Genomic DNA, 13993 nt, shown 5'->3' with positions numbered 1-13993 from the left:
TTGCTACTTCATTTGTCATCATTGGCATGTAACTACGGAGCTGGAGCAGCCATTCTATGGAGCGACTGCAATCTCGTTCACCGCAAGCGTGCTGTTACAAGATGGAGCTCCTGTTCTAGGATGCGGCTCGCGTGTCATGCTGCTCGTAAGGTTGTGCAATGCAAAACATTATCATGGCTTTCACATAAAATGTAAATGGAATGTTTCATCGATAGTGCCAGCGTGCAATTCAAGTGGCACAGGAGCAGCGAAAGCTTAAATGCAGTGTGCGAATGCTTTAAGTCGCGTACATTGCATGAACATGTACGTACAGAACAACTCCACCTTGAAGTACCGGGATACAAATTTCATCGTTGCTTAGTCAACAACAATCAATTGTGGAAACAACTGAAGAGGAGCCCTGTACACTGTGTGCGATAGACCTTTATGCACCACGCCAATACCGTGTTGTTCAAAGGTGAAGTCGTCCTCCGATCCCAAGGTTTGAAACATAAAGGAATGTTGCAGCTGATAACACCCGCATGCTTTTCAGGCATTGCATTAGCAACGACATACAAAGTGTAGATAGCCTTGCTTGTGTGGTGTGCACACATGGCAGCGTGTGGCAGCAGTAACTGCCTGCAAATGATGGTGGATAAGGTGCAGTAGCACAAGCCGTAGTACGCCAGGAAGCTAATTTCAGGACAATGCCTGTGGTTAATTTGATGAGCTTCTCACCAATACACTATCAACTCTGGATCCAACGGAAGAGGAGACTGATACATCTTCGTGTACGCATTGATACTGTGCGAAGATTTTGCTGCATGACTACGGCTGGTGAGGTGTGCACTTCTGAAAAGTTATCATTCATTGATAACTTTACGTGAAATAGGCCCAAATGTAGGGATTCAGGCAGCCTTTACATGAGACTATGCAGTATGCTTTTGTTAGAGCAGATGGGAAGCAATTTCAATTGAGATAGGAGTCTTATACCTTCAGCAACTCACACATTACAAGCCGGATGACTGTACAATTTTTCTTTGAATACTACAGCAATTTATTTACTCTGTACTGTTATACGTAATATACAGGATGTACACATGAAACTTCTCTGATTTCAAAATGAAATAAAAGGGAACAACTATGACACATAAAAATCTTTGGTTTGTGGCATCATGTAAAGCTATTGAAAAGCTTTCTGTGGACTTTTTTTTCTAGACAATTACTATTGTTTTGTTTCAGATGCTGAATAAATACCAAAAATGACATCACCTCAAGAGAGCCCAATGTGTGGTGTTGTGTGGGGAAACGAAGTCTGCCATTGCTGTCCAACGAAATTTTCAACGTGAATTTCTACGGAAACTAACAGACAGCAATGGGTGACTTTGTTTCTGCATACCACACCACACATTGGGCTCTGTCTTGAGATGTTGTCATTTTTGGTATGTATTCAGCACCTGAAACAAAACAAGAGGAATCGTTTGGAAAAAATCGGCAAAGCACTTTTTTAATTGCTTTACACCATACCTCAAACCGCAAGTTTCTGTGTACCATAGCTTTTTCTTTATTTCAATTTGAAAGCAGGGAGGTTTCATGTAGACACCCTGCATAATAAAACAACACGGTGGATCTAGTCTTATTCATGCGTTGACTTCATTGCAGTCTCCTTTTGCCATTCTACAGTCGACCACGGAATTTTACGAACCATGGTATCTGAGTAAAAAGCTGAATATCTCCACAGCCGCACATTGCAGCTGGGTATTCCCATTTATAGCCTCTACTAGTATATGCAGACAACATTTTGATGTACGGTTTTACTGGCTACTGTTAACAGGCTGCTCTGAAATTCAGTATTTTCTGAGATACCGTGGTTCGTAAACGTTTGTGGTCGACTGTACATATTGATATAATACACCATATTTACTGGACAGTAAACATGGTGTATTATATCAATATAATAGATAACTGGACAGTTATCTGTGCTGCCAGCTAGATCATAATTATGCTTATGCAGGCCACAGCGTTTAATACCTTTTTTTTTGTGAGCGGTTTATATACATTTCTTTGCAGTCAGACTTATACGAAATTGGCTTTTCAATAGCCAAAGCATTCTTCTCTTCATTGGGCACATGCTGGTAGTGCATGGATAATGCAGACTTGCCTGTACTACCTCCAGTTTGATTTTTGAATTTAATGATACGGGCTTACGTTCCCAAAGTGTCTATACTTTGCCCGAGCTCTTGAGTACAAAGTGTGTTGGTGCAGAAGATCGAGTCAAAATTCTTGTACAAGGAGCGTATGAACAGGTTGCAGTTAGTGCACTTGAACTTTGTTGAAGTGCGCTAAGCTTTCCTTCAAGAAGGTATATCTATAAACTTTGTTATAGCTATTATTGTTTTTTACTACAATATATGCCCAACGGAGTGCACAATTTTAAACATGCAAAAAAGACAAGGGGAGCAAAATGGAAAAGACCAAGGGGACAGATGGGGAAAAGATGCGAAAACACCCGTGTACTTAGATTTAGGTGCACAATAAAGAACTCCAGGTGGTCCAAATTTCCGGAGTCCCCCACATGGCGTGCCTCGTAATCTGATTGTGGTTTTGGCATGTAAAACCCCTTAATTTAATTTTTATTTTTAGCTACAGGGCCACATATGCAGTGCAATATTAAAGGGACACTAAAGGAAAAATATTAAGTTAAGCTAGATCGATAGAGTATTCGTCTATAAGTCTATTATCATTTTCTTTGTGTCTGTGTATCGAATTGTTGCGTAGAAAATTGCTGCCAATGGTGCCACTGCGGCTTCTTAATTTGAACCACCCATGATAAAATGGACAAGTTGACGTAATCTCCACATGACTTCCCTGTAGAGATGCTGCTCTCTGAAAGGTACCATAGTCCACAACAGGTGGCACCACTCCGACTTTTTACTTTTGTCATTTTCTCGCTTATAAAAGCTGTTCTCACTATGCATGCTGAATTTGTAATTACAGAAACCTAATTTTTTAATCTAGTTCTACTTATTATTTTCCTTTAGTGTCCCTTTAACCCTTTCAGTGGGGGGTTTTTTTGGATTTGATGTACCCCCAGTGTTGGGCTTTTATCTCGGATATAAAATGAAACACGGACCGTGTATTTTTGGTTATGCAGAAGGCCAAGAACAACAAGGATAATGGCAAATGCTTTCTTGATATGGTCCTCAGATTCCTATCTGACGAAAGGAATAAAAGCCCACTGCATAAAATAAACGTCACAGCGGACTCAAAAACACCATCGTTCTCGTGACTTTTTCACGGTGCCAGGGTCGGAATTCAATGCGGTTGAAGTTGCCTCTTCCTCGGTTGACAAGCTGTCGTCGTCAGAGTCTGAGCTTGGCTCGTATCTGGAATCAAAAGAGCCGTTGCTCGAATTGACAGTTGAAGGTGCCGCATGAGCAGCCATCTCAAAGTGATCTCGCAGCAAGCTAAAGCAAGGTTCGGTTTCGTTTATTCAAACCTGACCAGACAAAGCAAAGAGAGCAAAAGACAAAATAGAGAACAACTGATGATAGAGATACGACAGAGGGCAGGGTCATCCTGGACAAGGAACACCGATGGAGAGGAGGCGCACTGTAGTGAAGATAGCAGGAGACGGGAAAAGAGGAAAAAACTGTTATAAACATCTGACAGAAACAGGCAAAATGTGGCCTTGAGCTACGGCGAAAATATTTGAATGCAAAATTAACGCCGTAGCTGTGTACAAAGTCTGAGAGGCATGCACACACTCCGCCTGGCACAACCACTCACACAGGCACGCATTCCACAGTTGCTAACAAAAACTCAGACTTGGCAAGCTTTTAGAAATGTACAACAGATGAAGCCACCTCGGAGCTCGCCAACTTCCTGTTACTATGCACGTCCGAGTAGAGAAAGTGGGAAATGTACAGATATGTCAGTGTCATGGCAGGACAGAAAAGCGTAAATGGCCTATACGTCAGTGACACTGAAAGGGTTAACAAAACAACAACAGCAACAACAAAAAAATATTCACCATGTACAACACACAATTTCTTAATACCTAGCGCCACAGCCTTTATAATAGCCGCATTCTATTCCAATGTGATGACTTTTCACTGTGCTGCAAGCGAAGTCCATCGGTTGAGCAGTATGTGACGCACAACATGGTGCGCCGACTGCACAGCAGCTGATTCGCTGCTCTAGTGTGGCTCTTGGGCACACAGCCAACCCATGCAGTCAGCAGCCAACAAACCTCACAACGCGGTCTTGGCTTTGCCTAGCTGCACCAGCCTGTGCAATGTGAGAGAGAAGTGCAATGGGGATGGTGAGCTGCTGCTTGTGTGCGGTTATGCACAGCAGTTAGAAAAACCAGTGTTGCTTGAAGGGGCCCTAAAGCTCTTTTCTATCTAATCAGAGAATGCCTCACTCTTTAAGTACGTCATCGCACGAATCTCATGCCACAGAAATTTTATAATCCTTATAATGTAAGGGGAGTTACCACACTGATACCTGGCTTTCTCTCACTTTTCATCTCTGCTAACATGCTGGAAGATACACAGCAGAGAAGCCGATAGGGCAAAGCCCCGGCCAAAAGTTGAGTTTCGCAGCGGCAAAAGGGCTTGTTGTGGCATCCCATGGCGGCCGCGGTCGACTACGTTACACAGCACTCTGCTGTAATCTCCGAGGCCACGCGTAGAAGATTCAGCTACACGCAACGCAAAGATGATATGATCAGGCATATAGATTTTTCATTTATTTAGCTCAAATTAGCAGTTATGTAGCACTGGAAATGTTCTTGTGATCACGAAATCAGCCATCAGCATTCGTGGACCAGCTGCTTTTGGTGGAAACATTGTGGATGTGAGAGCAAGCGACTGTTCACGGCCTTGGACACAAGATTGTAAATTCCCTGCTGCATGCAGTGCAATAATATTTGGCTCAAATGTTCACAGGAGCCTCGTTAACAGATCAGCAGTGATCTTTACACTGTTTAAAAAGTGTTTCAGGGCCTCTGTAATGCCACATTCAATGCAAGAGTTCCTAACTGCTGCGCTGAACAAGCGTCAAACCCTGCAGAAAGTGGTGCCCTGCAAAAATGGTCAGCGCAGAAAGGTCAGCGCACTCCAGAGGCCGCATACTCTCTGCATTTTTTTACATTGGGAAATGAAATTCTAGTTGGTTATATGCATTGACAGGACTATTTTTACTCCATTAAAGCAAGTTATTAAGTGCATAATCTCCATGGCAATTTCAAGGGCAATTGCATTTACTTCAATATATCAGTTTTCATATATTCCATTTCACTTCATTATATCAATTAGTTCATGTATCCCATTTCATTATAACAAGGTTTGAGTATTTACAGTATCCAAATACTGCTTGCATTGTTCAGTGTAATAAGGAGAATGTTTGTTGAAGCATTTCTTAGCATCTTTTGACTTGATCTAAGCATGTGTGTTTACCTGAAAAGCTGAAAAAGTGTTTATACATCAATTGTGCATTGTGGCCAGTTCTTGACCCCTAACTCTCTTTTTAACTGAGAATGGGTTTACCAACAATGTCTAGTCAAAAAGTTTCTGAACTGATAACACACTACAGACAGGCTTACCTTGTATAGTAGTGCTTTCCATTGCCTTCAACGTAGCCCCCTTTGAGGCTTGACAGTAATTTCTTCTACTGTCTCAAATCTTCACCCGTGCAGTTTCATTTTCATTTTTTGGAAGTATAGAAAGTAAGCCACAGTGTGTGAAATTAGGCAAGTAGGGAAGATGTCGCACTAAAGTCATGTTCTTGTTCGCCATTAACTGTTTGTTGAGTCACAAGAGGAGTATGAGCTGGTGCATTGTCATGATAGAGCAGCCATACATTCTGCTGCTGGTCAGATCATTTCTTTCTCTCACTCTCCCACCTATATCTTAGAACTTCGATGTATAATTCAGTATTAACTGTATGACCAGGTGCAACAAATACCTTGTGTACATTACTCATGTTATAAAAAAATAAATTAGCATCAACAGTGTTGGTTTTCATTAAAAGAACTTGAAATTTGACTAGTTTGTTCGTGATCTATGACTACAGGCAGCAGTCTGGAAACAGGGACAAAGTAGCACAAAGTGGATGACGATGAGGACCAGCATTGTCCTCATCCTCTTTGTGCTTCCATGTCCTTGTTTCCAGTTTGCTGGCAATACTCTTGACTTCTCACTTGTGTACTTCAGTCAAGGTGACCCTGGATTTTTTTACTGATTTGTTTATTGGTTTCTGGGTCATAGGTGTAAACTCAAATCACCTTTAATTACATATGAATGAAAGCCATGGTCAGTAGTTGCAGTTTGAAGTCTGAATGTACGCCAAGTCACTGTGTTTGGTCAGTACTCGGGAGTCTGGGCTGGGGTTTTGATGTGACACAACTCTCTCCAAATCTTGCATCAAAATCTTGTGACAACTTCAATGAGTAACTGCAAGTAAAGCGAAAAAAACAGGGACAGACAGAAGGTACAACGTATGCACTCACATACAGCACATACCCTCCTCTGCCTGTCCCTGTTTTTTGCACTTCATTGCAGCATGTCGTACCAACAAAGCTGAATTTCTACCCTGGTCAACGAATAATCTTTGCTAGCATGCTTACTTCATAAATTGCACAATCGTGGTGCTCACAGATAGCAAAATTGCGGCCCTGATGCTTTTTCCCAATACTTTCTGGCACTGCACTGGTGATTGATCAACTGGGGTAGTCATCGTCATAAATAAAAATTCTGCCTGTGTTAAACCAGGAAAACCACTAAAATGTCTTGAAACGGCCCATAGCTTCTCAAATGTGCTGTTCACATATGCATGTAGATGGTAACAAAGCTGCCAAGCTAGGTGTCATTTTTTTACGTTGCTACAGTTTTGATTTTGCAGTTAATTGTGATTAATACATACCAGTGCTTTCACAAATGCATCTATACAGCAACAAAGCTGCTGAGCTAGGTGAGGTGTCACCTTCCTTGCTGCAGTCTTAAGTTGACTTGATAACTGCATTGATTTTGCAGTTAATTGTGATTGAGTTCACTTTGTTCAGATGCTGTTGTAGTGTACTGATGCCAAAGTGCAAATCTGACTGCACTCAGACTTCCTACAGTTAACAATTTTTTGGACACTATGGGGACTGTACAAAGCTGCAGAAAGACCAAGCCATCCAAAAAATAAGAGAAAGAAACATAATTTTTACTTTACCAGTCTTGCCCAAGTGCAGTGGTATCTACTTGAGTTTACCAGTGTTCAACTGCACATGTTCAGTTCATGTGTGAATCACATGAGTCGCTGTGATACAGCAGTGTGCAGAGGCTTTAAAGGGGTCCCGAACCACCCTTTGGGCTTGGCGAAAGAATGCAGTCTGCGGATAGCATACACTGCTGTGAACGCCTCTGCGCGGTGCGCGGTGCGTGGAGCTCACAAACAGAGCACACAGTCACATATTTCTCAAAAATTTTTTTTTAAACGAGGCCTTTCCTCACTCCCTTCGAAGATGCCGGCGACTTGCGTATGGTGGTGCATGCAAGATTCCGATAGATGGCTGCTATTGGCTGATAGCTGACATAATCGAGAAGGGTGTTTGGATCAGGCCACTTCTTCCTACTCTTACTGTGTCTATTTACACAGTTCAGTAAGCAGGTTGAAGTAGTGAAAATATGTTTTCCAAGTCCAATAAGAATTACATACTTCCGGAAGAACGATAATAATGTGCTCATGCTCGGCCGTGGCCGTCCGCATAGGAATTAAACTTTGGCCACCCGTTGGGTCTCTCCAATTTCAATTTGTTTTGAACTCTCAACTAGCCTCGTACTGCACAAAATTTAAGGTTAGACTACACGTATGCTCGACAGCATGTACTCACTCCTAGCCGTTCCTGGCTAGACACATTGGCAGACATTGCTTCTTATTGAGCTATTGACAGCACTTTAAAAGGTGCAAGTTAGATGTGGCTACTATCCATCGGTCAAGCTGGTGCAGGACAAAGCCAGTCCGCACCATGTGGCACAGCCAGACTGGAGTGCATGAGCACAAGTGTGCACTCCAGCCCTGTCGTGCAACAAAGCAAATGCTGCACATATGCACTACAGTTGCACGCAGCTGCACTCTGCTACATAGCATAGATACCGTGACCACTGTAGAGTGCTGCAACGAGCACAATCACTGAGTGCACTGCAGCTCACTGAGGACAACCGCATTTGGTGCATTGTAGGCGTCAAAATCAGAAATAGTGGCGTCTACTTGAACTTCCAAAATCGAATTTTAACTGATTATCACAGTGACATTCAGTAGGCAGAGCATTGTGGGCACATCCTGCTCCGCTGTAGCCTTTGTAATGCAATTCATTGAAAAAAGGAGTGGAAGCACTGCATTGGGGATCAAAGGTGATCTTTGATTGCCAATAACTCTGCTTCTGCTGAATGCATTGAAATTCTTTTTGCTGCAAAGTATTTCAGAAATAGTCTAGTTTAACTTGTAATGCATTTATTGAATTTTATAAAAATGGTATTCAGAGCTCCTTTATGTGACTCAAAATTTACCAGCAACAGTGTTTTTTCTGCTCGGACTTCTGGCGAGATGTGAGCTGTTCTCATTCTGCTCTCTGGATGCTCTGGTGAACCTGCTGCAAGTTGTGAACTACAGACTAGGATCTTGATTCCGTAGAATGAGCCAATACCATCCAAGCACATCCATGTGATCTCTGACACTGCATTTGTTGACTACAGGTTGATAGAACCAGTAATGAAGTTTGGTGACAGCTGGTGTACTCACAAAACATCTGTCTCACATAGCTTGAAAATGACATCTGGAAAGTCAGAAAAGCTTGTTACTACAGATGGCACATCAGTGATTGAAACTTCTTAGTATGTGTTGCTGGGATAGACGGTTCATATTGAACAATTTCAGAAATTTCAGACCATAAGATCTCTAGCCACCTTACGTGGAGTGGCCATAAATCTTAATGTCTGATCGTTCAAATTAATACTTCGATGGTGTTACTTGGTGCAGCAAACAGAGGAATGCAAAAGGGGACAAACGAATGCACACTGCAAACTACATTGTATTGAAGGAAGTAGCAGAGTTGTACAGGTAAAAAAGAGACTAACTAAAATCAGCACATGGCATAAAACTGCAGACATATAACAAGGACAAAAAAAGTTTGCGTCAAGAATGGCAGAAAAGATTCATATTAAGAAAAAACCAGCCACCAAAAGAAAACGCATAGGAAACATACAAGAAGGCAGCAAAGAAGCCGGCCTCTTCTTCTTTCCTGTCTTCGTTTATGTATCCTGTGCGCGTCCTTTTTGGCTGTTTTTTTTTCTTAATACAATGCGCCAACTAGCCCAACAACCTGTTTTACTAGAATTCATATTAAGCACTTGATTTACGCATGCATCTCAGCCATGGTAGTGCATGCTAATAAATTTGGCTATGTTAATTGAACCAACAGCTGATTATTATGGCACCAAGATTTATTTATTTATATTTTTTGATCACAATAGAAAACTTTCATCCAGCTTGTCCAATACTACAGTGGTTGCATGGAAAATGCCATGAGATATTTTAATGAGAATTTTTCTATCTGCAGTCATGATCATTTTTATGTAGTCCTATGCTTTAAACTGTGATAGTGAGCGTGATTGCAATTATACGCTGGCATGACACAGGAGCTGACAAGTGAGGCCCTAGCCATAATAAAATATATTAGAAAGGGATCCTCACATGACTCTTGCTTTCAGAAGTGTTGAATAATTTATACTTGCATATTCTCTTCCTGTCCAACTGTCCTTTATGCGCTGGTCATTTCCAAGCGCAGTTTTGCCATCATTAGCCACCCTACCAGTAATGCTCTTCTGGTAGAGTATACTTCTGGCTGTGCCAACATCCTTATTTGCACCATAATTTCACAACACGTTATGGTCAGTTGTGAGTCCTTTTAAGAATATTATGCCCCGGGGACTGGCTTTGAGTAACATCTTTCTTTTTTTATATGAAATTTTATGTTGCTATATGTCTATAGTTTTACACAGGTCCATCTTGGTTGTTGCTTTATCTCTAATTTATTTTATGTAATAAAGTTTGTTTGGAAGAGCACATCCATTTGTACCTTTATTTACTTGCCCTGCATTTTCTGTGGCAAATTACACCACGCAATAACTTGCCCAGTTTTCAGTTCTGCATTGAAACTTGCCCCTTACATTTAGTCTTGCTATAAGTAAAATCTCTTCTCTATAAGCACTAGTTGCTCAGAAACGCTTGAAAAGCCACCATAGCAAAAACAGAGAGAGAGAGAGAGAGAGAGAGAGAGAGAAACAACTTTAGTACTGAGCCCTTAGTGACGGTTGGTGCACGCTGGCACCAGATGGGGTGAAACCTTCTTCTCAGGTCCCATATGTGTCCAGCAGTTCCTGGCCCCTAGCCACCAGCGCGAGCTGGGTCGGTAGGTCGGGGCTGGACAACGTCTCCCATCGCTCGGGGGGGTTGGGGCTGGGGAGAAGCACCTGTTGTGGTAGCCCAGTGGCTATGGCTTTGCACTGCTGAGCTCGAGGTCATGGTTGTAATCGGGCCCGTGGCAGCCGCATTTCGATAGTGGTTAAATGCAAAAATGCTTGTGGTACTTACATTTGAGTGCAGTTAATGAACCCCAGGTGGTCAGTATTAATCCGGAGGTGGCCACTACAGCGTGCCTCATAATCAGATCATGGTTTTGGCATGTATGACCCCAGAATTTAATTTTTAATAACTGCAACAGTACTTGCGATTTAGCACAACCTGAAATTTTGCGGTCCTTAAGTTACGAGATCAGTGAACATAAAGGGCTCATGGAAATAGTGTTTCATAACAATCCACTACATTTATTCTATTCCTATTAGTATAACAAGTTGACAGGCATAAGGAAATTGTTAGTGCTGCCTGGAACACATAACAAAAGTTGAGCAATGACTGTAAGCACAATATCTGGTAACTAGATCTGTGGTGACACGTGTGTAGCATTTTGGTTTCACATGCATCAAGCACAAATATTTTACGTTGAAGGAGACATTATGTAGATGTCTTAAAACAATTATTTTGTTTTTCAGCTCCCTAAAGTTCAAACAAGATCATAAAGCATTGTTGGAGCTTGACAACGATATGACACTTACCACCATAATCTGGAGGAAAGTGCAGCAGCTTTTAGATGAACCACACCAGTTAGAGGTAAGGGTTAAGCACTGGCACCAAGGTGCTGTGAGCTTCTACTAGCATGTTGAAGTTGTACGGTCTTTAGCATTTTCTATCCTTTTGTTGGAGAGTAACAACATTACAAAAAATTTTGCACATTGAAAAAAATGCTTTCTGCTTCTTTATATACAATTTCATTGACACTGACAAGCAGAGGAACTATAGCGGTTCTGCAAAATGCAAATGAGAGAAGCCTCACATGCAGCCTGAGCCTTTTCTACTAGCTTATGCTCCTTGCCCCTGGTAAGAGAATGAGCTGTGCATGTAAACACCGCTTTGTCAAGGTCAGCCATGGTTGGGAGTCTGGTCACAGCAGTCGGACCAGATGCTGTGCACTGGCACCATTGCTCGTAACATGTAACAAAACGTGATCCTTTGCAACTGCCGATACATTACCATTGTCTCAGAGACTGCTGTGCAAGGGGACCCAAGAGACAGTCTAATTCAACATAATACCTGTCATTGTGTAAAGTTTTAATGAACTACACAGAGCCAGTAATATGTAACAGCTTATCAACTGTGGGGTTTTTGTGATTTGTCAGCCCTGATCTTAACCCCCCCCCCACCCCTTACCCATCCACTTAACACTTCCACTTACCCATCCAACTTGCCATTGATGCATGAAGACTTGGTTGCAGCATGACGACACGACTAGGGAGGACGGGGCTCCAGCTCGTACAACAAAGGCCTGCATGCTCTTGTTTCTCATTGGCTTAAGCCTGTGCGTTTTTTTTTTTATGTATAAAAAAGTTAGTTTGGTACAAAATATTTTAAAGATTAGAAAGGATGACATGCAGCCCTACATTTGATGCCACTTCAACAGATTGGCAACTTCACATTTTTATTCACTTTTTTTTTCGTACAAGATAACATCATAATTGATGTTACTACATTCGGTCGTCCCATAGTTATGAAACTGTCAGGGGGGCCACCTAATACTATACATATCAAGTATAAATTGCAGCAAGATATAAAAGGAATACATGAGCAATAAATATTAACAGGAAAGCTAGGGGAAATGCAATAGTACAAAAGTAAAAGCAAACAAATGAAATGAAAACATGATATAAATTTAAGACAGTATACAACAATTAGTGTAAGGTGGAAAACATACGCAACTGAAGAAATAATCAGCTAAAGCAAAATCGACGATTCCAGGAATAGTAGAAACGCATACAACTATATTTTATATGATTTACACATGCATAGTAAGGAAGAAAAGAAAAACGTAAGCAAGAGGTAATATAAATAAAACAAGAATGTTAGAATTAATAATTTGTGCAATTCTTCATATAGCTTGTCTAGTAGATGTTTCTTGTGGAGGTGTAGAAGCATATTTACTGATGATGATGATTTAATTTTGTAAGGTATAGAATTCCAAAATGATGTCCCAGAGATGGCAGTCAATTTTCCGTAGTTTGTTCAATCACGGGGAAGAAGTAAATTATTGTTTGCAGAAAACCTGGTAACGTTAGTATGTTTTAGGAAATAATTAGGAAGAACTGAGCTTAAGGTGTCATAACATTTAAGCTTGAAGATAAGTAGTGATGGAAAGTAGAGTAGAGCACCCTAATTAGAGACCAATCAGATATTTAAGTGTTGATTTAGGATAGTGTTTGTTACTTTAAATGCATTCTTGTTCCCTTTTTTTGGTCACTTTTGGGATAAGGGTTGCAGGGACACAAAAATTGTACATTTTGGCACAACCCCTTAAACATACTTGCCATATCTTCCGAATTATTCATAATGTTTACAAATTTGGCCTCGTTTTTACGACCTTGTGAACGATCGAAGCAAAATGTGTAGTGTATCCAAAACAGTACAAGAGAAGGACACAGACTACATACACATCAGACAGCAACAACTTTATGAAGGTTGCACCAAGTCTAAAAAAAAAGTCAGTTCGCGAGAAAGATGAGCTCGTGAGTCTCCTATTTTTCTGTTAGAGGATTTTTTATAGTGAAAGTATGCCATAGGGGTACTTGCTTCAAGCAAGTTCGTAAACAGGTGAAATTGGCAACAACAAATTTCCTGTTAAAGTCACTGTGATCTCAAAACAATGTGTCACCTGTCAATGTCTGCTGTCAGTTTGCTGCTGCTTGTGTGTTGCACCTAAAGGTAAAGATTGTTAATGAAGTGTGTATGTATCCTTCAAAAGTTGTGTACTAGAGCAAGCTCTTAGAAAAAAAAAAAAAGAAAAAGGAAAAAGTCCAACTACCCCTCACCCCTCTTCCTTCTCGGTGTCATGTCCAGGGATTTGACGAACTTTAAAGTTCACAGGTTGGTAGGTATGTTTGAAGCCTTACAAGCCTATGAAAAACATATGCCACCCCATTCAAATTCCCACACCTCCTTCAGGGATGCATACTAATTTGCAGTATAGTAGTACCGTATATAGGAACACAAGGAAAAAAAAAAAATCTGCAAACTTCAGTGACTTCTCCTGCTTTGAACTCATTTTCTACAACAGCGGTGACTCCCCTGTCTGGCCCAATACCCCAAACTTTGTGCAAGATTCCTTGCAATCCTGTGCGATCACCCCTAGCTGCAAGCATGCAGGAACAACACCACAATAACAATGGCAACATTGGCATGATGGTGGCATGACAGTGATGAAATTATGATGACAAAGGTGGTGACAGCAGCAGGATGGCAATGGCGGTGTCACCATGACAACTACACGGTAACGAATGTGATGGCGAAAGCATTGCAATGATGACCGCAAGCTTCACCTCGCTGTGCACCGCCACCTGCAGCTTTTTTGATACAAGCT

The 13993-nt window shown here is 41.3% G+C and overlaps 1 protein-coding gene across 2 annotated transcripts in view; it reads left to right on the top strand.

Moving 5' to 3' along the window:
- LOC126545554 (uncharacterized) overlaps positions 1 to 13993 on the top strand; it is a 143932-nt gene that overhangs the window by 29872 nt on the left and 100067 nt on the right. For both annotated transcript variants that reach the window (XM_050193472.3, XM_050193471.3), the window contains exon 8: positions 11079 to 11196. In XM_050193472.3, coding sequence (XP_050049429.1) covers positions 11079 to 11196 — 118 coding nt within the window. The remainder of the gene's footprint in view (positions 1 to 11078; positions 11197 to 13993) is intronic.

The sequence above is a fragment of the Dermacentor andersoni genome, chromosome 1 (assembly GCF_023375885.2).
Source record: "Dermacentor andersoni chromosome 1, qqDerAnde1_hic_scaffold, whole genome shotgun sequence".
Taxonomy (NCBI): Eukaryota; Metazoa; Arthropoda; class Arachnida; order Ixodida; family Ixodidae; genus Dermacentor; species Dermacentor andersoni.
Note: the sequence above shows the minus strand (reverse complement) of the source record. Positions and strands in the feature narration are given on the sequence as shown.